The following is a 25421-nucleotide window of genomic DNA, read 5'->3' as shown; positions in this document are numbered from 1 at the left end:
GTTTAGGAATAGGCGGGCCAGTCCACAGCATCAATGCCTTAGTTTTGCAGGAACTGTGATGACACACTCTAGCCACATGAGGTCTAGCATTGTCTTGCATTAGTTGAAACCCAGGGCTAACCGCACCGGCATATGGTCTCACAAGCGGTCTGGGGATCTTATCTGGGTACCTAATGGCAGTCAGGCTACCTCTGGCAAGCACATGGAGGGCTGTGCGGCCCTCAAAAGAAATGCCACCCAATACCATTACTGACTCACTGCCAAACCGGTCATGCTGGAGGATTTTACAAGCAGCAGAACATTTTCCATAGTGTCTCCAGACATGTGCTCAGTGTGAACTTGCTTTTATCTGTAAAGAGCACAGGGTGCAAGTGGCGGATTAGCCAATCTTGGTGTTCTCTGGCAAGTGCCAAACATCCTACATAGTGTTGGGCTGTAAGCTCAATCCCCATCTGTGGACGTCAGGCCCTCATACCACCCTCATGGAGTCTGTTTCTGACCGTTTTGAGCAGACACGTGTACATTCGTGGCCTGCTGGAGGTCATTTAGTGGGCTCTGGCATTGCTCCTCCTGTTCTTTCTAACACAAAGGTGGAGGTAGCAGGCCTTCAGCTGGGTTGTTGCCTTCCTATGGTCTATTCACATCTCCTGATGTACTGACCTGTTGCTTGGTAGCGCCTCTATGCTCTGGACACTACGCTTACAGACACAGCAAACCTTCTTGCCACAGCTCACATTTATGTGTTATCCTGGATGAACTGCACTACCTGAGCCACTTGTGTGGGTTGTAGACTCGGTCTCATGCTGCCATTAGAGTGAAAGGACCACCAGCATTCAAAAGTGACCAAAACATCAGCCAGAAAGCAAAGGAACTGAAAAGTGGTCTGTGGTCACCACCCACCTTATTGGTGTCTTGCCTATAATTTCCACCTGTTGTCTATCCCATTTGCACAAAAGCATGTGAAATTGATTGTCAATTAATGTTGCTTCCTAAGTGGACAGTTTGATTTCACAGAAGTGGGATTGACCTGGAGGTACATTGTGTTGTTTAAGTGTTCCCTTTTTTTTTTTGAGCAGTCTATTTTAGTAAAATACTGTGGAAGTCAATGGGCAACCAGCATGTCACACAATATAATTTTTATTTTTGGGTTCAACAAAACCACACGAGAGAGAATACATTTTTGGATCAATCCCTTTTAAGGATTTCAGGGTTGTCAGATTGATGTGTGTAGATAACTTTATTCTCCTTCTTCCCATGTGAGACATAATGCTCCTTTGCAATACCTTTTTAACTGTGTGTTTGTGTGTGGACAGCTAAAGTTGGGAAAACATCCCTGATCATGTCACTTGTCAGTGAGGAGTTCCCAGTTGTGGTATGTATTATTATAGCGTCTGTAATAATTCTAATTCTAATATAGTTCATTAATTATATAGCGCATTTATTGGTTATGGCCATTACAATTTTTGCAATAGTGTCAGTCTGCTGTCAGTATGGATGTTTTCGTCACAATAGGTTCCTTATAGAGCTGAGGAGATCACTATACCAGCAGATGTCACACCAGAGAGAGTCCCCACTCATATTGTGGACTACTCAGGTATTTCAACAGCAGTTCAATTAAAGAGGTCCTATAATATATTTAAATGGCTTTAGGGGGGTTTTAGGGATAAACTCTAATGAAAAATGGTTCTAAACTTTAAGGTTATTTGGCTTGTTTAAATAGCAGAACCGGCTTTGGTGCTAAAGACAACCCTTTTCATAAGGTTCCATAAAGAGCTATGCTATGAATGTGCAATATTAGACCATATTTTTATATGATATCCTAAATATATTAGTATCAATTCATCTTTATTTGTTTCTTTAATTTTATAGGGCTTTTACAATGTAGATTGTGTCAAAGCAGCTTAACATAGATGAAATTCTTGTAAATTGAGACTGTTTCAGTCCAGTTTTTACATATATGACGTACTGTTTAATTTAGTTCAGAGTAATGTAAATGTCACTGCTGAAAAAAATAAAATCTCAACTGTCATGTGTGGCCTTTTGTTGAAGGGTCTTAGTCATTGGATTTATATTCATCTCAAATGTGTTTCAGGGTGAATTTACAATATACCTGTCCTTTTCATGATCAGATAGCCATGCAAGTTACCAGGTGTAAACAGACCCTTTCAGTCAAACAGCAATTTCACAATGCAATGAATGTTCGAAAGGGGGATATATTTCCTATTAACATTTTGTGTAAATTGCAAATATGTAATTTTTTATTTTGTCTGTGCAAAATTGACTGAATTCACGAATAATTTTTTAATATTACTTTATTGAGAGGAGCTTACAATGTGTTTTGAATGCACACAGAAGCTGAACAGACAGATGAACAGCTGTTTCAAGAAATATCAAAGGTAAGATGTGGATTCACAAATCACAACAGAATTATTTGTTTTGAATTATGTTTTTAAATTCATCAGAGAAATTATGAATTTTTCCTTTTTAGGCCAATGTAATATGCATAGTCTACTCTGTGAACAACATGAAGTCTATCGAGAAGGTGAGAGAATTTCAATTGAATTTAAAATAATGAATGAATAAAAATAGTTACTTGATCCATGACAATATGCAAGCACATTATTTTGCATGTCTTTGTATAGACTATTTCAACGTGGTCATGTCATTGGCCCATGAACATTTTCTGCTTGTTATCAAACTATCATAACTGTAACAGGAGGCAATTCAATCAAAAATTAATGTTAAAACAGCTATCATAACATAATTTATCAATATGTGGCTGTTTTTGGAGTCTCGGAAGCTATAGAAATTAGAAGTGTAAAACAGGAAATATGTTGGGACTGTTGTTTTTGTTTACATCCCTCAAAATGATCTATACATGTCACTTGTAAAAACAACAAATGATTCAAAAAGATTGTCAGAGGAAATCTATATTAGAGCAAGAGCTGCAGTTAACTTGTCTGTTTTTTTAAATGCTCGAGTTTTTTTAAAGTGATAAAGGATTCTGATTGGTGGGCAGTTTTGTTAACACTGAAAGTTATTCTAATGAAAGTAAACTGTGTCAACGGTGTGAACTGAATGAAACATACTTTTTTTTATGGAACAAAATCAATGCCAAAAGTATTGAATTAAAAAGCTTGTTGAATTACACAAACTGAAAAAAATAATACACCTCATTAACAAGTTCTTGCATTTTAATGACTTGAATTGCAGGGTTTGTATTTTTAGGTCCTAAAATTTAACATAGCTGTTTATTTAAGCCGTGAATATTTCAACTAAAAATATTTCAAACACGTTTTCGTACTTGTAAATTCAACAATTCATATTCAATTTCCAGGTTTCACTTGCAAAATATGCAATTCCCTTTAAAAATACGATGTATAATATTTAAAAGGTAATTTTCAGTTTATTTTATTTCAGTTTAAATATTCGCTTCCATAAATTCAGTGGCTCAAATTTGACTGTTAGAATTCGACATTACATCCGGGATTTTTAACCCATTAAATAGAGCTAATAAAGGCACAAAGGTAGCATTTAATATTAATATCAATGTCTTGGACATAAGTAATAAAATGAGTATGAGTAAAATAAGTAAATGATGTTTTGGTCATTTATATTTGCCCTTATGTAATGGAAGCCAGCTGGAGATCGTGTAAACCTCACTCCTAGGATCCAGCGACAGACGTTGTTCTGCAATCTTTAGCCTCCTCAGAGCATTTGTCTCCTATGCCGGTATCGCCGGCTCGCGCCCTGCTCGGACCAGTGGCCTTACATGCACATAAATCAAATTTTGATGAATGTGATGCTACATTCTCTATCTTTATTAACTCATTCTTCCATAGACGTATAGAGTAATATTGACTGGCTGCTAAAGAATATAAACGTATGAGAAACAGGAAAGGAAATAATATGATAATACAAAATAGATAAACATAATTGCCAGGGCTAAGGACAATTAAGAACAAAGACATTAGTTTCAAAACCAGAGAGATTTTATGAGAATGTCACACAAAACAGTTTATTTGGAACTGTTAGACAATGTTCAGGTATGATTTAAGGTTGGGTATGGATGGGAAGTGTAATTTAAAATAATTTAACCTAACCCAGATAGCAAAATTCATGTGGCTCAAATCCGACCCACACCAGACGCTTAAATCCGGCCCACATACCGCATGGAATGATGGCAATTGGGTGGTCCACTCCTGTTTACCAGATATAGGCCACAATTAAGCCATTGACATTCCACTTGTCAGCCAGAATTCAACCAAATGAACCAGAACTGAGCCTATTCTGCACCACAGTTTGCTTTTATTCTGGCCCAGATCTGGCCTACACCTTACACTTTGCTGGGTGTGGCAAAGTACAAAAATCCCAGCATGCATTGCAGTATGAATACATTCTATAGCTTATTGATGCTCCAGTTTTCATTGTGTGCTGTTGAATCTGCTGTTTTTGTTGACGTTGTTGATTTCGTCACTTTTAGTCTCCTGTTTGTGATGTTTGTAAGTGTTATTCATTTTGTTAATTGTCACTGTTGTTGAGGTTCATACGCTGATTATTGATGTCTCTGTGAGCAGGAGTGAAACCATAGAGTTTTTTTAGCTTATAAACCTTCAAAATTCTGTGGCATGTGCAAGCATGTTATCACGTTACTTTTAATAATGGATTAAAACATTGGTGAACATCAGTGAATTATGTTATTTCATCACAGGTTGTACCTCACTTCATTTTATTGTTTTATTTTTTACTTGGCTTGTTTGCTGTAAAGAATAAACTTTTCAAGCAAAGTTCTTAAAAGTTACAGCAGCCCAAAAGATAATTTATATTAAGAGGTTCAAGGCTATGAGCCCAAGTAAAGCAAACACTTTTCTCCATAATGGTGACTTTAGTCTATATGGTCCAAATATGTTATAAGATAACTGGGCCACATTTGCCATATCATATCTGGGCCACTATAGGCTCAAATCCACATAAGCCAGAGCTTACTGTGCCAAATTTATGCATGTGGAATGTCTTAATTGTGGCCCATATCTGACAAACAGGAGTGGACCACCCAATTGCCATCATTCCATGCGGTATGTGGGCCGGATTTAAGCGTCTGGTGTGGGCTGGATTTGAGCCACATGAATTTTGCTATCTGGGTTAGGTTAAATTATTTTAAATTACACTTCCCATCCATACCCAACCTTAAATCATACCTGAACATTGTCTATCAGTTCCAAATAAACTTGTCCTTAGCCCTGGCAATTATGTTTATCTATTTTGTATTATCATATTATTTCCTTTCCTGTTTCTCATACGTTTATATTCTTTAGCAGCCAGTCAATATTAAACTTTGCGTCTATGGAAGAATGAGTTATTAAAGATAGAGAATGTAACATCACATTTATCAAAATTTGATTTATGTGCATGTAAGGCCACCGGTCCGAGCAGGGCGTGAGCCGGCGATACCGACATAGGAGACAAATGCTCTGAGGAGGCTAAAGATTGCAGAACAACGTCTGTCGCTGGATCCGAGGAGTGAGGTTTACACGATCTCCAGCTGGCTTCCATTACATAAGGGCAAATATAAATGACCAAAACATCATTTACTTATTTTACTCATACTCATTTTATTACTTATGTCCAAGACATTGATATTAATATTAAATGCTACCTTTGTGCCTTTATTAGCTCTATTTAATGGGTTAAAAATCTTACATTATTCCATCTCCACCTGCTGGTGAAAAAGCAGCTGGCGATCTTCAATCTGCAATCTACTGCTTTTCCTGCAGTTCCCGGATGTAATGTCGAATTCTAACAGTCGAATTTGAGCCACTGAATTTATGGAAGCGAATATTTGAGCTGAAATAAAATGAACTGAAAATTACCTTTTGAATATTATACATCGTATTTTTAAAGGGAATTGAATATTTTGTAAGTGAAACCTGGAAATTGAATATGAATTATTGAACTTACAAAAACGAAAACGTGTTTGAAATATTGTTAGTTGAAATGTTCACAGCTTAAATAAACAGCTATGTTAAATTTCAGGACCTAAAAATACAAAACCTGAAATTCAAGTCATTAAAATGCAAGAACTTGTTAATACGGTGCATTTTTTTTTTTTCAGTTTGTGTTATTCAACAAGCTTTTTAATTCAATTCTTTTGGCATTGATTTTGTTCCATATTTTTTGCTTTTTCTGCTAAACAAAATGATCAATCATCATCTTGTTTTTGGACTATTAATCAGTTGGACAGAGGAAAACTACTAAAGTAGTAAAGAATGCCAAAGATGTAACTGATCAAGCAGAAGCGAGCCGATTACATTCAGTTTGTCAAAACATTACACGCCAAGCTTTTCTGTGTTTGATTCACTGTGCTACCTATGCTGTTGTTTACATCTGAGTTTTTCCATAATCTCCATGCATGTGGCCAAATGATCAAATCGGCACGCAAGTGGAAACACTATTCCTTTGTGTATTTTCATAGAATTATAAAGATTATTCGAGCTTCATTGTTGTCATTGGAGTGTGTTGATGTGCACAGGTCTTTAAATATATGTCTGTAGCTTTCATATTTTTGAAAATTTTCATTGTTTCATATTTTGTAATTTTCATTGTCACAGGTCACAAGTCATTGGATTCCCTTAATAAATGAGAGGACAGACAAAGATAGCAGGTAGGCAACTGGGTATGTTTATGGTTCAGTGTGCTGCATAAGATCTCTTTGTTCAAAAATGTTACATATTCCTTTTTAAATACATTGCAATTTAAACCATATACAGTATCATCAGCAAATGTTTTCAATGGGAAAAACTTGTTTATCGTGCTGTAATCGTCAGTACTTGTCATAGTAAAAATAGACTGTGCTTGCTTACCCTTAAAGGGGTGGACCACTACGATATTATATTTTAAACTTTAGTTCATGTGTAATGTAGCTGTGTGAACATAAACAACATCTCTGAATGTTAGACACCCAAAGTTCACTGCAAAGGGAGATATTGGCTTTTACAGAGTTAGCTTTGCAAAGCCTACAGCAAACGAAGTTTGGGGACTACAAAAAAATACATCTGGGCTAGTGAGATCAGAAGAGCTTCTGGTTACGCACATCCACCAAGCGCACACACCCTGCGCAGCGAAAGGGCATGGCCAGAGGCACTGCCATCATTAAAATGCCATCTAAAGCTGCTATTTCTACAGAGCTTTTGTATTTGGGCTTCCAGAGGACATAACACAAAGACAGAAGTGCTTACAATTTAATTTTAATTATGTAACAAAGAATTATAAAAATATATATTGCAAATATTTGACATGACAGCTTCCAGAATCTCTCTCAGTTCAGTACTGGACTCGGTTAAATCTCTTCCAACCGACAAAGTTGTGGATTGTGAAGTATTTTTATTTGTTAAAATTGATCAACTACCTGCACAGTTTCTAGCGTTAACAGTATGTTGTAGTGAGAACATAAACAAGGATGTAAACAACAGGAAATGCTGTTTGGCACCACTAACAATTTAGCGACCAATTCATATTTATCAGTCAAACTGCTGTAAACACCCACAATCTTCACAATCTTCTCTATGCCAACGCTTTCAGTGTCTCTCTATGCGGCGGCTTTTCGTGTGTTCTTCATCTTAAAAAACAACTCACAAAAGATATGTGAAAGTTTCATATTACTTACACATGATTTTTCCAAATATTTGTGAAAGACACTTGTCAGATTTTATTTTACAGAACAGATAAGAGGTTCAGCTGTGTGCTCTTCGTTTTTCTGTCTAACGCTGCTAACAACTGCTCTGACTGGACTGTTTACACAGCGCAAAAGCTCATGCTTGTAGGGGCCTGACGTGGTGACGTGAAGCCAATCTGCGAATCACAGCACATTATGGTAGCTGACCAATCAGAGCCTCTTGAGGGCAGGTCTTTCAGAGGAACTAGGAAATATGACAGTCGTTTTCATGTTAACTGCGTAGCTGTACATAATCAAAGTAAGATATATATATAAAAAAAACATGATTTTCTACAAATGAGCACACATTACTTTGCATCTTATAAACAACCAAGCCTTAAAAATACACTGTGGACCACCCCTTTAACTGCTTATTTTTATGTCTGTTTAAGGGTTCCTCTTATCCTTGTTGGGAATAAATCTGACCTAGTTGAGCACAGCAGTATGGAGACTGTCCTTCCCATCATGAACAAATACACAGAGATAGAGACATGTGTGGAGGTATGTCAAGCCATGCATATTCACATCTTAGTGGGAACAGGTAAATGTGAAAACCCAGCAATAATTAATGTACTTTCAGTGCTGGGTTGTGGCATCCACTGCATAAAACATATGCCTGAGTAATTGGCAACTCATTCTGCTGTGGCAACCTAAAGCCGAAGGAAAGTGAGTAATTGAATAGCCACATGTCTCCTGACCTCTTCTTTAACCATTATATACAGTGCACTCGGAAAGTACTCACAGCACTTTACTTTATTGAAAATTTGATTAAATTCATTGTTTACCTTAATATTCTACAAAGAATACCCCATAATGATAATGTGAAGAGAAAATAAATCACATGTACATAAGTATTTGTAGCCTTTGCCATGAAAGGCAAGGCTCTTCAAAATTGGTGCACAATTTCACAGCACACATCTAGCCATGAAGTCCAAAGAAAAGAGTATTTTCAAGATGTGGCATCAGTCAGCCATGATAGAAAGCAGATTGTAAACACTACCACTGAAAATGATCTATTGTTGTCATGTTTTGCCCTGTATTGTACTGATCCGTTGGACCAGGAATTATTTTTAGGGTATCAAAGACTGACTAAATAAAATGAAGCCTATTAAAGGGCACCTATGGTGAAAAATCTACTTTTCAAGCTGTTTGTACAGAAATGTGTGTAAGTATAGTGTATAAACTGTCATATTGGTGTGAAATAAACACACCCAGTCCTTTTGTTTCCAAATTTAACAACATAAAAAACTTGACGTAGGAGTGCGGTCCCCTCGCCCACCAATATTGATTGACAGCTGTGCGCATTAACATGTCTCCGTAGTAATGCATATAATCATATCAACAAGACAGGATGAGCGCAAAGCAACCGGGAATAAAAGGTCTGTTCAGTTCGGTAGGATCATCAATCATTATCAAACGTGATCAAGAGTAAGTTTTACAAGTTTAAAATGTTTTAAAACAGAGCATGTGTGTAATGAATTATATCGATTCACTTCAGATTCACTTCATCAGCACAGCCGCATGTCAGAACAATTATAAAAGAAGACACTTCAATCCCGGTTTGTGGACGTTAAATCGGGTTAATTTTGTACATTAACATAACAGATATCCATACAGCAGTGGATATTACCAGTATCATGTCACATATGCATACAAAACGAGTGCAAAGCTTAACGCGCTGTCTCTCTCTCTCTCTCTCTCTGTGTGTGTGTGTGTGTGTGTGTGTGTGTGTGTGTGTGTGTGTGTGCGTGTGTGTGCGTGTGTGTGCGTGTGTGTGCGTGTGTGTGCGTGTGTGTGCGTGTGTGTGCGTGTGTGTGCGTGTGTGTGCGTGTGTGTGCGTGTGCGTGTGTGTGCGTGTGTGTGCGTGCGTGTGTGTGCGTGTGTGCGTGTGTGTGTGTGTGTCTGCGCTATGTGTGTGTGTGTCTGCGCTATGTGTGTGTGTGTGTCTGCGCTATGTGTGTGTCTATGCTATGTGTGTGTCTGCGCTATGTGTGTGTGTGTCCTCGCTGTGTGTGTGCTTGAACTTTGTAATGACATTGTGTGTGACTCATTGTTGCAACTCCACAAAAAATGCACGAAATACTGATTGTTAAAGTTCTTTACAATTCTTTACAAGTTAAATTTCTCACAAACATTACGTGAGATCTGCTTCCTGAGGCAGCCGAGGGCGGCAATTGAGGCATGTTGCTGACAGGCACGTGGGAACAGTGGGCGGGGAGGACTAGCCTTTAAGGCCCAGTGCAAAAAACAGCATCAACCTTTTCCCAGCTATAATACAGACACTTCAAACAGCTATAATAAATAATCTGATGGGTGTTTTGAGCTGAAACTTTACAGACACATTCTGGGGACACAAAAGACATATTAAATATGAAAAAAGGGGTAACTTATGTGCCCTTTAAAGTCAATTTGTCAAAATATTTCCCCTAAACCACCCGAGTCAATCTCTATATGATTTTGACAGCATAGTAGATTAGTAGATTACCATGCAATCCATTGCTGGTGTATACATCTGAGTGACTGTGCGTGGCTGAGAAAAACACTCGAATGCTGTAGGCCCCTCTGAAAGGATTGTATCGAAGCACATATCTGGGAAGAGTACAGAACACTTTTTGCAGCATTAAAGGTCCCACTGAGGACAGGGACCTCCATCATCCATAAATGGAAGCACTTTGCAGCTTATTCGCTTGTTAAGTCGTGACATATAAAACACTGTTTCCGGTTCCAAGCCGCTACTCATTTGAATTGAGAAAATATTCGTTTATGGCCACTTTTTAGTCCTATCACACATTATAGTGAATTTTATATAAAATCATGGTATGCACATCAGTCTCTGGACTTGCTGCATCACAAATACCAACATTTTAACAATTTATAAAAATGAATCACTTTCTGGCCTTCGGATATTAGGCGTTGACATATATATTGCGATCTAGATTTTTGATTTATTATTACCATTTAATGGGTCTCCCCATACAGTTTGATAGAGCCCTTGGACCCGGAAGCTTCACGTGACGTCACACTTAACAAGTGAATTCATGGCTATTCCTTAAGCCGACATGCTAGCCAAACTGATTTATTGATGAAAGATGGCCAAGCTCAGGGAAGTGACGGTGATAGACCCAATTGTCATTCTGATCCTCCAGCTTTTCTGTTGGAAAAGAGGAGAAACTTCCAGAAACACAAGCCTAAAAGGTAGATTGGCCAGATGGAAACTACTCCTCTGTAAAAGGCACATGTCAGTCTACCTGGAGTTTGCCAAAAGGCATCTAAAGGGCTATCTCACCATGAGAAACAAACTTCTCTTGTCTGATGAATAAAGATTAGATTCTTTGTCTGGAGGAAACCAGGTGGTGATGTTTATCAGTTGAAAGAACTGGGAAACTATTCAGAATCAAGGAAAAGATAATTGCTCAATGCATAGAGACATATTTGATATAAACCTGCTCCAAAACTTCCGGACCTCAGACTTGGCAGATAGTTCATCGTTCAACAGGACAACAAACCTAAGCACTCAGCCAAGATAACCAAGAGTGACTACTGGCAATTTGTAAACGTCTTTTATGGCTCGTTTCCACTGACTGGTACGGTACGGTACGGTTCGGTTTGGTACGGGTCACCTTTATCAAGCTTGCGTTTCCACTAACAAGGGTACCCTTTTGGTGGGCGTGGTGTACGGCAGAAAGTTTCAGTCGACGTCATTCTAGCTGGAGGAAATGTCTACAATTAAGCTGTACGGGTCGCTCAAATATCATATGAGAAGCTCTTCTCATAAAACAGATGCTTCATACACATAAATACTTGTGTAGAAATGTTTATTATTAACTTTTCAGAGCCCAGGCTAAACCTGACTGAACATCTCTGAAGAGATTTGAAAATGGCTGTGCAGTCCATTTCTGATTAAATCAATCATTCGTAAAGCCAGTCCCCGATAATTTATAGGTATTTTAAGGTATTGTAAGTGTTCACCTCCATCACTTCTTACACCAAAGTGGAGTCTGGACAGCTAGTTAAATTCTGAGCCATATTAGAAAATAATGTTTGCAAATAATAATTACATAAATATCTGGGGTCTCATTTATAAATATGGTGTATGCACAAGACCGGAGTAATTGTGTGTACAGTACTTACCACAAAAAGAAATTTAATTAAACGCTGTATTAAACTCCTAAATAAACATATTTAACTCAAATATCAACTTAATCAAACCACTTTAAATAAGCCATAATCATGAGTAAATAAATTTAAATTTATTCTTATTATTACGTTTATTTGTTCATTTATTTTTTGGAAAGTTTCTACACAAATTTTATAAATCAGACCCCTGGTCAATGTGAATATATAGACAGAGGAAGTTAATAATTTATTACTAATAACACTTATTTTCACCTTTTTGTTCTTTGTTGAATTATGTCATTGTGCAAAAACAAATGTGAAACAAACAAGTATCTTGCCTTCCTAGGATATACTTGATAAATATTTTTGTGCTAAACAACCACACAGAAAGTCTAATTAATCAAACTAATGTCCTGTACTGGAATGATGTTTGTCCTGATTGTCATTTGCGAGGCATTTAATCTTATTTAAAACACTCAGATTAAATAGCCTGTGTAAATCACTTCACTATATAACGATTATAATTAAGTAATAATCATTCCTAATGCGTTTTAATATTATATTATGTTCAATATTATATTTTGTACAATAGGATTTAAAATGTAACTTTATCTTTTTTTAATAGTGTTCAGCCAAGAATCTGAAGAACATTTCAGAGTTGTTTTACTATGCACAGAAGGCCGTCCTTCACCCTACAGGGCCACTCTACTGCCCAGAGAAGAAAGAGGTCTGTTATTTCTGTTTATATATTATTACATTTTAATAATCGTTAATGCATGGTATTCTTGTGTGTGGGTGTTTCCCAGCATTGGGAATTGCACTGTCATGGCTGGGATGCAGCAGAAAAGGCATCAGCTGGTAAAGCATACTGTTTGGGAAAGTAACTGGTGGTCTGTTCTGTTATGGTGACCCCTGATGAAGAAGGGAATAAACCCAAGGAAATTTTTCCCCCTCCACAGATGAGAACAGCCTGTGTTCTAGCGCTTACACGAATCTTTAAGGTGTCAGATTTGGACAATGATGGCATCCTTAACGATAATGAGCTGACCTTTTTTCAGGTGAGATAAATTCTGTGTAGAATATATTCATTTCTATTTAATGTACACAATATTATTAGGGTATTACCCCCTCTAATTACAGGGTTATTGCAATATGTTCTTGCTAATTGTTGTCTTTCCACTTTTTTTGTAACAGCTGACGTTATTTAGACCTTTCTCTGCTCTAGAGTAACATTGTAATTAAATACTTTACTGGTGTAAAAGAGTTTAACTGGCCTGCACGTCTAAATGCCAAGCTTGAGTTTCTACTTGAGTTATGGCTACTTGATGACCTCCTAAAACCCCAAATCAGAAAAGTATAAAACAGTATGAAAAACACAAATAAAAGAAAGAAAGAAGTGATTTCTAAATTTACCTTGACTTGTATTTCATTGCAGACAATACAGCAGCACATTATGTAATGTGTTCCTCATGATTTTTTTTTAAATAAACACTTATTCCAATTTTGGTTCTTGCAACACATTTTAAAAATAGTTAGAACAATAAAAAATTTACCACTTTGTAATGTTGTCTTTCCTTTTCACAACACTTATGCCGAGTTCAGACTGCATGATTTTATCCCGATTTTGACTTGCCGACAGGTTTTTGATAAATCGCAGACAAATGCCTGAAATCACAGGCAAATCGGTGCTCGTTCACGTGAGTAACAATCACACAGTATGAACTATCAAAGACGCGATCCGAGAGAATCTCTGATGAGTCGCCGATGCCCATGAGATATTTGGCATGCTAAATATCTGGATCTGTCGGCGATTCAAATCAAACTGTGTGAAATGTGTTCTGACTGAAAATAACATCAGCGATTACCTACAGCCAATAGCCACTTTCACACAGTGATACCGATAAATATCCGGAAAATTTCCGGAACGACTTTACCAAAAAAGCGACTTTACGACTTTATCAAAAAAGCGCTGTTCACACAAGCGAGGACCTTATGGAATTTATGTTACAACTTCTCTTTCCGGAAAATAGCCGGAATGAATTTACCAGTATTTTCAAAAAGGGCCTGTTCACACATACAGACCTTTTTGCATGTCTAAAAGGGGCTATTGCGACAGCAAAATCCACTAGCGTGGGTACCTGCAGGCCAGCGGGAAGTTGGGGGAGAAGTTAAAAGCGCTCATTTTTAGTTTATTTGAACCAAGAAATGGAAGAAAATCTAGCTAATTTCTTTCAAACCCAGGTGAGCAAATTTATACATTATCTACCCCATTAAAGGCTTCTTTATCCTTATGTAGTTATTAACAAATGATATACGACATGTTTTTTGGTTGTAAGACGTAGTTTGGACAAAGATGTCGGCAATTCTTTCTATAGTAAAGTCATGCAATGTGAAACCCCCTGTCGCCGATCCATCTTGCAGTGTAACCAAAGCAGCGACAAAATGATAGTCATGCAGTGTGAAAACATTTGTGATGCGACTACTTTGAAAATCATGCAGTCTGAACTCTGCATTAGACGTTTGGGACTGAAGGGACTGAAGACACCAATGAATGATGAGGTGTTTCAGGTGTAATTTTGACCCATTTTTTCTGCAAACAAGTCACTAGGTGGGCAACCTATGGGGTCTTTGTTGTCACATGTTGCACTTCAAAATGCGCTACACATTCTTTATTGGAGACTGGTCGGGGCTGCAGACAAACCAGTCAAGTACCTGTATTCTTTTCCTCTGCAGCCAGGACTTTGTAATGTGTACAGAATGGGCGTCTCTGGAAAAGAAGGCAGCATATTGTGCCAAAATCTGTTGTACGGAATGTACGGAAATTATATTTGCCAAGCGAACTGACACAACCTCACACCATGACAGACCCTGGCTTTTGGACTTGTTGCTGGTAACAGTCTGGATGATCCTTTTCTTCTTAGAATCAGAGCACACGGCATCCATTTCTCCCAAAAAATACCTGTAATACTGAATCATCTGACCACAGCACTTTTCACTGTGTGATGGACCATCCCAGTTTCCTCCGAGCCCAGATAAGTCGACATCGCTTCTGGACACTGTTAACATAGGGCTTCCTTTTGGCACAGTACAGTATTAACTGGCATTTGTGGATTTAACTACATATTGTTGTACTTGACAAAGGTTTGCCACAGTAGTCTTGAGCCCATGTGGTGATATCCCTTTTAGATGAAGGACGATTCTTGATGCAGTGACACCTGAGGGATCGGAGATTAGCGTTGCTCAGCTTGGGCTTGCGCCCTTGTCCTTTATGCACTGTAATTGCTCCAGATGTCTTGAATCTTTTAATTATGTTATACAGGTTAAAGCTGAAATATACAAAACTATTCCTATCTTTCTTTGAAGAACATTGTTTTTAAACATTTCAATAGTTTTCTCATGTGTTTGTAGGCATCTTTGCTCCTGAAGGACTAGACCATTCTTGGATGCAGCTTTTGTATTAAATGATAACTACAATCACCTGTTGACATTGCCTGTTTCAGATCACAGCAATCTTAAACCAATTTTACCTGATTACTCAAAATTGCTCATATCCCAACTTTTCTTGGAATGTGTTGCAGGTCTGAATGACAGGAAAGAATGTATATTCACATGATTTACAAAGGATGTATATTAAATGAAAGGAGTTGACCAGACAAAACGTGAAATATTTTATTTTCATATTGTCCGCAATGAAATACAAGTCAAAATAAATTTAGAAATCACTACTTTGTTAATTTGTTTTTCCATCCTGTCCCAACCTTTCTGATGTGGGGTTGTATATATTTAATTCAGAGATAAATGCCCAACAAGGTGTTTTGGTTCATGGTAGTGTATTTACTACATTATTAAACAATTATTTTTTGATGTTGACTCAAACCTTCTATATTGTGAATTCAAAACCATTTTTTAAAATATGTCAGGCTTTAAAGGCAGCATGTAAGATTTACACCCAGTGGTTGAACTAGGTATTGCGTTCCCAAATCAAAACATTTTTTCCCCTGGCCCCTCCTCCGATGACTTCATAGAAAATCAGGTTGCCAGATTGATGACACTAACAGGAGCGAGCATGCCTGACTATAGAGTCTGCACTGTATCCTAGCTACAAGCGACACACGATAAAATAAATATTTTCCATATTAAAGAGTTTTTGTCCTAATCATCACCTGAAGTTTCTATTTTAGTGATGGTTTCAAATTCTCATGGCTGAACAACAGCATAAACATCTATGACAATGATCACCTGAGGTACCTTTTTTTGTTTTTCAGTGTTAAATGCTACAAATGTGAGTTTGAATACCATTTTACATGATGTGTTGCCATCTGAAAGTAGCAGCAGATAGTTTACCTCAGATCTTGAAAATAAAATAAACACCGGGTGTAATTTGAACTGTGATTCCAACAAATATCAATTTAATATGTATTAATTAGAATATAAGCCTTACCATTTAGTTAGAGTGCACTATTCTGTGCTTTTGAATGGCTAGTTTTTAAATAATTCTCTCATGTTCCATCTTGTGCAGATGGCCAAATAGCTTATCGCTGGATTCTTATGTGTTGCTTGTTAGTGTTAATGTAACGTGGTCAGCTAATGTTTACATATGTAATATTTAAACTTTTTGTAATTTAAAATCTACATCATATGGATTTATATAACTCTGAATCTGCGTCTCATTTTGGAAGCTGCTGCTGCCTTCTAGAGGTCACGTTTTCGGCCGTGGCCACATACATTGATGCAACCTTAATGACTGAAATGAAATGCAGTGTGTCAGGGTGCTAAAATATAATTGGGTAAACTGGCAGTGTGTGGGTTGTCGAGACCAAAACAAAGACATACATTCTGACATGTAATACACATTTTCAAAGGAGAATAACTGATGTTAGCATTGTTTTTCAGATAAACAAATTTGTTCACTTAGCATGTTTCTTAAACATCTGCTAACATATTATGGTATTTTAAGCTTTACGAGAGTCAAAAACTTACAGCACCTTTAATCATAACCTGATGGCATAGGTCCCCCACAAATAAAAATGAAATCACTAAATATTACTCACTCTCATGTCATTTCAATAATATAAGATTTTCCATTTAGCTATTGCTTTTTTTATTTTGCAAAATGAGCATATGAATACAAAAACATGAAAGTTTGATATGTTATGGGTGTGTGCTGATCAGTGTTCCTCAATTAAATTTGTTCATTAACTACAGCAGGGAAAATAAGTATTGAACACATCATGATTTTACTTGGTAAATATATTTCTAAAGGAGCTGTTGACATAAAATTGCCCCAGATTTTGGTAGAAACTTAAACAATCCAAATATACACATAAAACAAAACAAAACACATTGTGAAATGTTGTGGCAGAGTATATCAATTTCGTGATCTTAAAGAGCCCCTATTTTGCATTAAAAAAGGTCATGTTTTGGTTTTGGTGGTCTCTAACAACATGCTGACATGCGTGCAAGGTCAAAAAAACTTTTATTGTCTTTTAATATTTGTTAATGTGTATTTTTACCTTATTATCCCAGCGACTCCCATATGAATTGTTCAGCGATTTATTTGTTCCCAAACACCTCCTTAGAGCAAAGCTAATCTGCGCTGATTGGTCCGATGACCCAGTCTGTTGCGATTTGTCGACTGCGTTCAGCACGAGACAGAGAGAAAAGCCCACCACGGCTATGAAATAGCAGCCAGAGAGTATGCCAGAGCCCAATGCAGGAATGCAATAAATCATCGCAGTTAAAGATAAGCGTCTTGCTCTATTCTTAAACCTAACCCCAAGTAATAACAACAACACACATTCAGTATTAATCCACACAGTGGCAAAAGTTTAACTATTTTGAAAATTGATTGCGCCGCGTGTGTGTAGGAATGGCCAATGGTGGCCATAGCAAAGGCAAACAGCAGAGGATCGCCAGTTCAAAAACGCACTTAAAATCAGTAAAGGAGAAAGCACGCGTCATGTTTTTAACATGGTTTTGGGTGCAATATATGAACAGCCCATACAGATTTAACCTAAAAGATACAGTACAAGCACTGATCTATAATGATTACAAGCCACGCAGGGTTTATTACAACTTAAAACACACAATTAAACACATATTTTGCAAACTACACAAAATGTGGCAACAATTTTAATGACACTTGCATGTTATGATCCGGAGGAAGAAGAAACTGGTCCATTTGAACTGTAAAAGTAACTGACAAAGTCCCATAGTCTCCGCTGCTCCTTCAATTGCAAACGGCCGTCCAATCCTGCATTGCAGCATAGGTTATTTTATAAAAAATCTGAAAAATGACAGGAACAAACACAGCACTAGGTTGGCTATTCTGTGTTATTGTTGTGAAAATGAACGTTAACCCTTTATTCCTCGCAGCCGAATCTCCATCTGTGATCGTCATCTTTGCGTCATGATCAGTCCTGTGATCTCCCACGCCTCCGCTAGTGTGTGGAGGGAAAGTGCATGGACGTTTTGGAAGTGGAAGTATATATTTGGTGATGTACCTTATTTACGTCGATGCGATCAAACAAAAGATCCGAACCCAACTCGACTCTTTTATTCGACTCAGAGTCAAATAGTTTGCTAAAGAATCAATAGTTTTAAACATGCTGCATTTTAGATTTAAACCTCAGCTGGATGTTTTCGTTCACTTAGAGCTGTGTTACACACTGCATGGAAGGTCATTTTCAAAAACCCATAATAGGGGCTGAGGAACTCTTGAGTTTAGAAGGTGAGGTGACAAGAGGGACCACAACTTAAAACAACCAGAGGACCAGTCAGAGTGTTCAATATTTTCTACCCTGTATTATTTTGCTTTATTACGTATAACTTATTTTCTAAGCTAGTTAATTTTGTCGTCTTTGTGTGCATGAATTACTTTCAAGTCAACAGCACCTTTAGAAATAGGTTTTCTGAGAAAAATGGTAATGTATGACTGACACACCTCTTCAGAAAACATTTAAGTATACCACTTGATTGGAAATCTTCTTTTGAAAGGATGTAAATTTCAGGTTTCATTAAAAGATATTAAAAGAACAAAATTCTGATAGATATGCATGTCATTGCCTGGTTCTTGTTTTTAGAAAACATGTTTCAACACACCATTAGCCCCACAGGCTCTGGAAGATGTAAAAAATGTTGTAAGAAAAAACATTTCAGATGGAGTGCATGACAATGGACTCACACTAAAAGGTTAGGCTGCATTTGTAAAGCTTATGATTTTTCTGTGCTTATGCTGAAGAAATTTGTGTAGGAAATAATATGTATGGCTTGTGATTTAAATTGGCTAAATAGTTTGTTTTGTTTGTCATAGGTTTCCTCTTCCTACATACTCTCTTCATTCAGAGAGGAAGGCATGAGACCACATGGGCGGTGATGCGGCGTTTTGGATATGACGATGATCTTGAACTGCATCAGGATTACCTGTTTCCCCCGTAAGAATAACTCTTTCAATCAGTCATTCTTCAGTTAGTAGCATTCTTTAGTAATGTGTTGAAGCAGCAATGCTAAAGCCCTCACTGTTTTTACCTTCACAGGTAGCATAGGTGTAGCTTGACATTTGAGGTAGGAGGTGCCAGACACACAACAAAGGTGAAATAAAAATAAAAATGCATCAAACGGATTTAATTCAATTTGAGTTATATTTTGTATTTTTGGGTTGTTTCTTTTTTTATTGGTACACCTTAGGTTTCAACTTTTGAGCTTGTAAACCTGTTTTGACCTTCTCATTGCCCTGTCAATTACACCATAATCTATTAAGCCCATTGGGCTGTCCATCATTTTATTTATTTGTTGCTTTAAAGCAGGGGTGCCCAAACTTTTATTATAAAGGGCCAAATACCAAACTTGATTGAGAGTCGTGGGCCGAAGGTAAATATATCAAGCTGTATAAAAAAGTTGTCATGGATAATGTCCTCATTTATTTAAAAACTAATAGAAAACATGACTTTAATCAGATTAACTAATGTATTTTATATATTTTTTACACTTTATATTTAAACTATTACAATGAAAACATAAAAGTTCCATTTATAACACAATAGAGTTTAATGCCGAATACATGAGTCAAACTGCACCTGTCTTTGCCTTGATTTGTGGGTTAAGTTGTGGCGTATCCGTTGAGCAACAGGATGTTAATTAAAAAATAAATAATTTACATCATATAATTGCAACATTTTATTAAAGTTTGTACCAAAGTTGGGGTGTTACAGGCTGTAACAAAAAGCTGAGGACCAAGGCAGGGGGAAATTACGGGGGAAATAACAAAACAGGAGGGTGGCAAGAGATGGGTCTGAAACATGGGAGACTCCCAGGAAAAACAAGATTGCTGGCAGGTATGATTAAAGGTATTAACCCCAACCCTCCCCAAAATGCTCCCTCTCTTCTTGGATGGGATGACGGGCCAAATCAAAGGTTAGCATGGGCCAACTTTGGCCCGAGGGCCCTAGTTTGGGGATTTCTGCTTTAAAGTAGTAAGGCAATGGTTTTGTTTTATTCAGATTTTCTATGAGTTTATAGGATATGCAAGCTGTAGAATAGATGCTTTTAGGCATATATTTTATTCATATGTAAACAAAATAATATTACAAAATAGGGGCCAATATATGAATAATAGCAAATATAAACAAACTGAAATCACAATATCGGGGTATGAATAATTAGGGGCTTGACTGTATGTTTTTACCTTTTTTGATAAAAAGCACTTGTCTACCCATCATCAACTGTGTTTGACGCTTGAAAATATCTTCTCAGGAGTTTAGCCTATTTGTAAATGTGCAAACAACATGAGCCTAGTTTTGCCTGTAAGCGCTTCTGTGAGACTCACCCCTGACCCTTTTCACTCCCATAAAAGTGATCACAAATTCAAAAGTTAAAAACCATGCTTAATAACAGACAATTTCAGCCTAGAATTGTATTACTGCATCTGACCGGTTCACCTCGAAGATCCAGTTAAAAAGAATTATTTGTTTGCAAATCGGCCATCACTACTGCCCAACAGCTGCAACAATGAATTTGCCACACACAAATGGCGTTACAAAGTTTACTGCTATTAAGAAATATCACACACTATTAAAAAAATATCACATTGAGCTGTTTTTTTACTCATAGCAAATGTGACAGGTAAATATTTGATGTGTGTAGAGATTTTTATAGATACTGTACAAAATAAACATGAATTTAAATCAACAAACCCACACTTCTGATATGTGTTTGAAGGATCCTTTTTTATAGTTGCGTACAAACACTATGCAGCTGTGGTGATTCAAGTGTTTTTTTTACCATCTTTCAAAATGAAAAATGTACACAGTTTGTTACAAACAAAAACAACAAAAAATGTTTTGTATCTTATTTTCTATTATTCTTGGCAAAGTGCAGTTACAGCACACATTTGACAACATATTTCTGATCTGTAAGACAATTGCTAGCTTTAGCTCACTTTTGCTGTGAAATTGGCACATTGACAATTAGTTGACAATCCACATGCTACTTCTTGAGGTGAAGTTGGATCACAGATAGTTGGAATATATATCTCTTTTTGTCCAAAATTCTTTGCAAATCCTGTCTTGTTTGTGCGTCTGTCAATATCGGTGGGTGGGTATAACCATTTTACGGTCACTCTTCTACTTTACACTGCGGTTGGCCTCGTGATCGCTTGACTTTGGATCCTGGTTTAATTTTAGAAAATGAAAGTACTTCATATGCTTATACCACTCTAATATGGATGTGTACACACTAAACCTGCACACATTCCTGTCCAAACAGCTTCCAAAAGTTTTTTTTATATAAAAGATGCCTTTTAAAATTAGTTCTGTTGATTTACCTTGTCTGAAGAGACTTCATTAAATTGTTGTTGGTTTTTTGATAATATACTGTAGTTTTACATTCCTTACAAATAACCATTTGATGCATATTGTGTGTCCACACAGTAGAGTGGAGGATGTGTACTTGACAACAGACCAAACATTTTAGGAAGAATTGAAAATGTATAGCATCAGATTATACATTTTATTAATCGTCTACTGTGTTGTTGTACATTATGTATATGAGGAGTTCATATGCAAAAACCTCTACTTGCCATCTGATATGAATATTTTTCTCAGCCTGTTTTGTTTATGTTGAGTTATTTCACTTTAAAGACCATAAGAAGGGCTTATTCTATGCCATAAACAGTAAAATTGCTGAACCTACACATAGGAGCCTGATAGAAATGCTCATTTTAGAAGAAAATTTCAGAAAGTGTTTAGAGGTTTTTGCATTTGAATGATTCCATGTTTAAGGAGTGGAATGTTGTATATACATCTTAATGTGTATATACTTTTCCCTCAGAGTAAGTAAATGCCTTTAACCTAGAATTTTCTTAATCTGCATTGTGTATATACAAGAGATTTCAGGATTCCAACGGAACCCATCTAATCTGCTAATCTTGCAGTTATTAATATCGGACTCTTTGTTTTATGTACAGGTTAAAAATACCCCCAGACTCCACCACAGAGCTCAATCACGATGCTTATCTGTTTCTCCAGAGTATCTTTGACAAACATGATAAGGTAAAAGTAAAGACACCACTAAAAAATGTTGATCATAATCTAATTAGACAAGCAAAAGTATAATGATCTTTTTTATCTTACTAAAATATTTCATAATTAGTCATGTATTATTACTGAAGACATCATTTGCTGTTTTCTTACTAAAGCTCATTTCTATCTGCTGTAGGACAGAGACGGTTCTTTGTCTCCTGAAGAGCTTATTGACCTGTTTGATGTTTTCCCCTACGTTCCCTGGGGACTGGATGTGAACAGTACGGTCTGCACTAATGACCAGGGCTGGATCACATACCAAGGCTATCTCTCTCAGTGGACGTGTGTATCAAACATGCCATGTGTCTCAGTTTAACAATTAGTCATTCTTAAATGATCTCATTGTGTGTTTTCTAATAGTTTGCTAAATTGCACACACACAGGAATTTTTGAGTGGACTGCTACTCTTTGTTCATTACTGCTGGGAGGATTTGAAAGGATACAACCATTTATCAGTCGTGACTCTTGTGATTGCAGGTTAACGACCTACCTGGATGTTCAGCGATGTCTGGAGTATCTCGGTTACCTAGGCTACTCCATTATTGCTGAGCAGGATTCTCAGGCTTCTGCTATAACAGGCAAGCTGAAGCGCATCCATTTTTTAATGCAACTTGCTAGAAAAATGGTAGATTTAAAATATTCACAATACTGTGTGTGGTGGGTTCCCCCGCTTGGTTTATTTAGATAGTTTCCACATTTTTTTTTTTTTTAATTCTATTAGTCAGTGAATGCATGCTCCTTTATCTTTGGGTTATTTGTAATTGTTAGGTTAAATTGGAGATGCAAACATTAAAAGGCAGCAAGAATGCACGTTTTATATTTCAGATTTAATTGATTGTGGTTTATTCCTTGTTTTAAAATTCACAGATAACCTTTTGCAGTAAGTTAACCAGATAAAGTGGTCATATGGTGTTAATATTAAATAATGGGTAACTAACATAGGGCTCTATCATACACCTGGCGCAATAAGGCACAAGATGTGTTTGCCCTGACGTGTTGCTATTTTCAGACCAGCGCAAAAGTGATTTTCTCGTTTTTACCATGTTGTTTAAATAGCAAATCCATTTGCAAGTTCACTTTGTGGACTTATGGGTGTTCCAGTCTAGAAAAGAGTGTGTTAAGACGCATTGTTGGCGCGTTGGTATTTTTGAGAAACTAAAATAGACTTTGCAATAGACCAGCTGAAAGCAGGTCAAAAGTCCAGCGCAGAGCGCATTAGTTGTAAACCTCGCCTACACATTGCTTAATACACGGAAGATGTACAGCACTACGAAAATATCTTTACAAATGAAAAATAATTAAAGGAATACAGTTTTACAAAAATTATTATTTTCTACAAAAATATAAAAAACACTGCCTCCATGCCTTCATCTTGTGGGGCGTTTTCAGTTTATTCAGGACAATTTGTTTTTATTATTAGTAGTATTATTTATTATATGAATATTTATATTTGTTTTATTAAAAACAAGTTTAGATTTGTCCACCTGTCAGGTTTTACACTATATGGGGCACAGCACTTGTGTTTGGATATCATTCTTTTTTTTTAACACACTTCGTTATTATTGTTCTTTTATTCGTTTGCTGGAAATTAGAACTGAATTTAGAAGTAGTTTTGAAACAAATCTTTGCGCTTAACAAATTATATTAATAATGTAGGCTAATGGATGTCTTCAGCAGAGTGCGTACGGCACCGTTTCCTTATCCAGGAAAGGTAGAAAGAGAAAGTGAAAGTAAAGGCCGATTGGAGGAGGCTCATTCTTTATCCTCGCGCTGCAGATGGTCTGTTTAACTGTTTTCTTGCTAGTGAAGCATTCAGTTTTTCCACTTACAAAGTCCACCATGTAAATAGTAAATGTGCCATGGAGCGACGCAACTGGCTCTTAAAGGGAATGGGAGATGGGACTCTGATTGGTTTATTTTAAAAACACACCCATTACTCATTACAAGAATAAGCACAACCCTGTACTAGACCATGCGCCGCAGCACAAACCATATTTTTCCATCCTTAAAATAGCTAAACTTTCAGACAATGATATTGTGCCATAATGCTTTTGCACCATGCGCTTTGGACTTTGTGCCTAGATCGTTAAAATAGAACCCAATGTGTTATAGGTTTTACACATTTTAATTAATAGCTTTAATCAAAGGTGCTGTATGTAAGTTTTTGACTCTTCTAAAGCATAAAAATACCATAATATGTTTGCAGATATTTAAGAAACATTATAAGTGAATATACTTGTTTATCTGAAAAACAATGCTAAAGTCAGTTATTCTGCTTTGAAAATGTAAGTTACATGCCAGAAGGGCTGTCTTCATTTTGCTTCTTTTAATCCGCTCACTTCCACTTTAGCCAATTATATTTCAGCACCCCAGGTTGCCTTCATGGAAAACAGCGTATTTGATTCATTCAGTCAGGACGGCTCTCAAAGCATGTGCCAGCGAGAGAAAATGCAACCCCGAAGTAGCAAAGTAGCAGCCCCGAAATGAGACACAGATTCAGAGTTCCGCATGAGGTGATTATTAATTGGCAAATAATATAAATGTTATGAATATAAACATTAGATGACGACCGTGTCTGAAAAACACGCTACGTAACAAGATTTGGAGTGATAAGCAATTTGGCTGTTTGCATCAGATGAAACATAGAAGAAATTGTATGATAAAGTTTACAATCTAATTAATACATATTAACCCTCTTTAACATTATTATACGTACATACTGAATGATTGATTTTTGTTAACTTGGCTTGCACTAAGTCCCAGTTCTAAAGTTTATTTACTAATAGTTTATTTTCGGGATCTGAGGTGAACTATCTGCTGCTGCTCTCAGTAGTATGGCAATAAATGTCACGTAAAATGGCATTTATACTCACATTATTAGCATTTAACACTGAATAGCACATGAGGTGTACCTGAGGTGATAATAGTTGTTGTTCACCTGTGAGAAATAGAAGCTGTTTCTAAAATAGAAGTTTCGTGTGTTGGATAGGACAAAAAACTCCTTTTAGTATGGAAAA

At 36.8% G+C, this 25421-nt stretch overlaps 1 protein-coding gene across 1 annotated transcript in view; it reads left to right on the top strand.

The window, feature by feature from the left end:
* rhot1b (ras homolog family member T1) overlaps window positions 1–25421 on the top strand; it is a 37600-nt gene that overhangs the window by 1172 nt on the left and 11007 nt on the right. The window contains exons 2-14 of the mRNA XM_056459851.1: window positions 1314–1372; window positions 1513–1594; window positions 2353–2396; window positions 2489–2542; window positions 6609–6661; window positions 8104–8212; window positions 12453–12554; window positions 12787–12885; window positions 18910–19018; window positions 19140–19260; window positions 22290–22374; window positions 22541–22686; window positions 22882–22982. Coding sequence (XP_056315826.1) covers window positions 1314–1372; window positions 1513–1594; window positions 2353–2396; window positions 2489–2542; window positions 6609–6661; window positions 8104–8212; window positions 12453–12554; window positions 12787–12885; window positions 18910–19018; window positions 19140–19260; window positions 22290–22374; window positions 22541–22686; window positions 22882–22982 — 1164 coding nt within the window. The remainder of the gene's footprint in view (window positions 1–1313; window positions 1373–1512; window positions 1595–2352; window positions 2397–2488; window positions 2543–6608; window positions 6662–8103; window positions 8213–12452; window positions 12555–12786; window positions 12886–18909; window positions 19019–19139; window positions 19261–22289; window positions 22375–22540; window positions 22687–22881; window positions 22983–25421) is intronic.

This window comes from Danio aesculapii, chromosome 6, assembly GCF_903798145.1.
Source record: "Danio aesculapii chromosome 6, fDanAes4.1, whole genome shotgun sequence".
NCBI lineage: Eukaryota > Metazoa > Chordata > Actinopteri > Cypriniformes > Danionidae > Danio > Danio aesculapii.
This window is presented reverse-complemented; position numbering and strand designations above follow the sequence as displayed.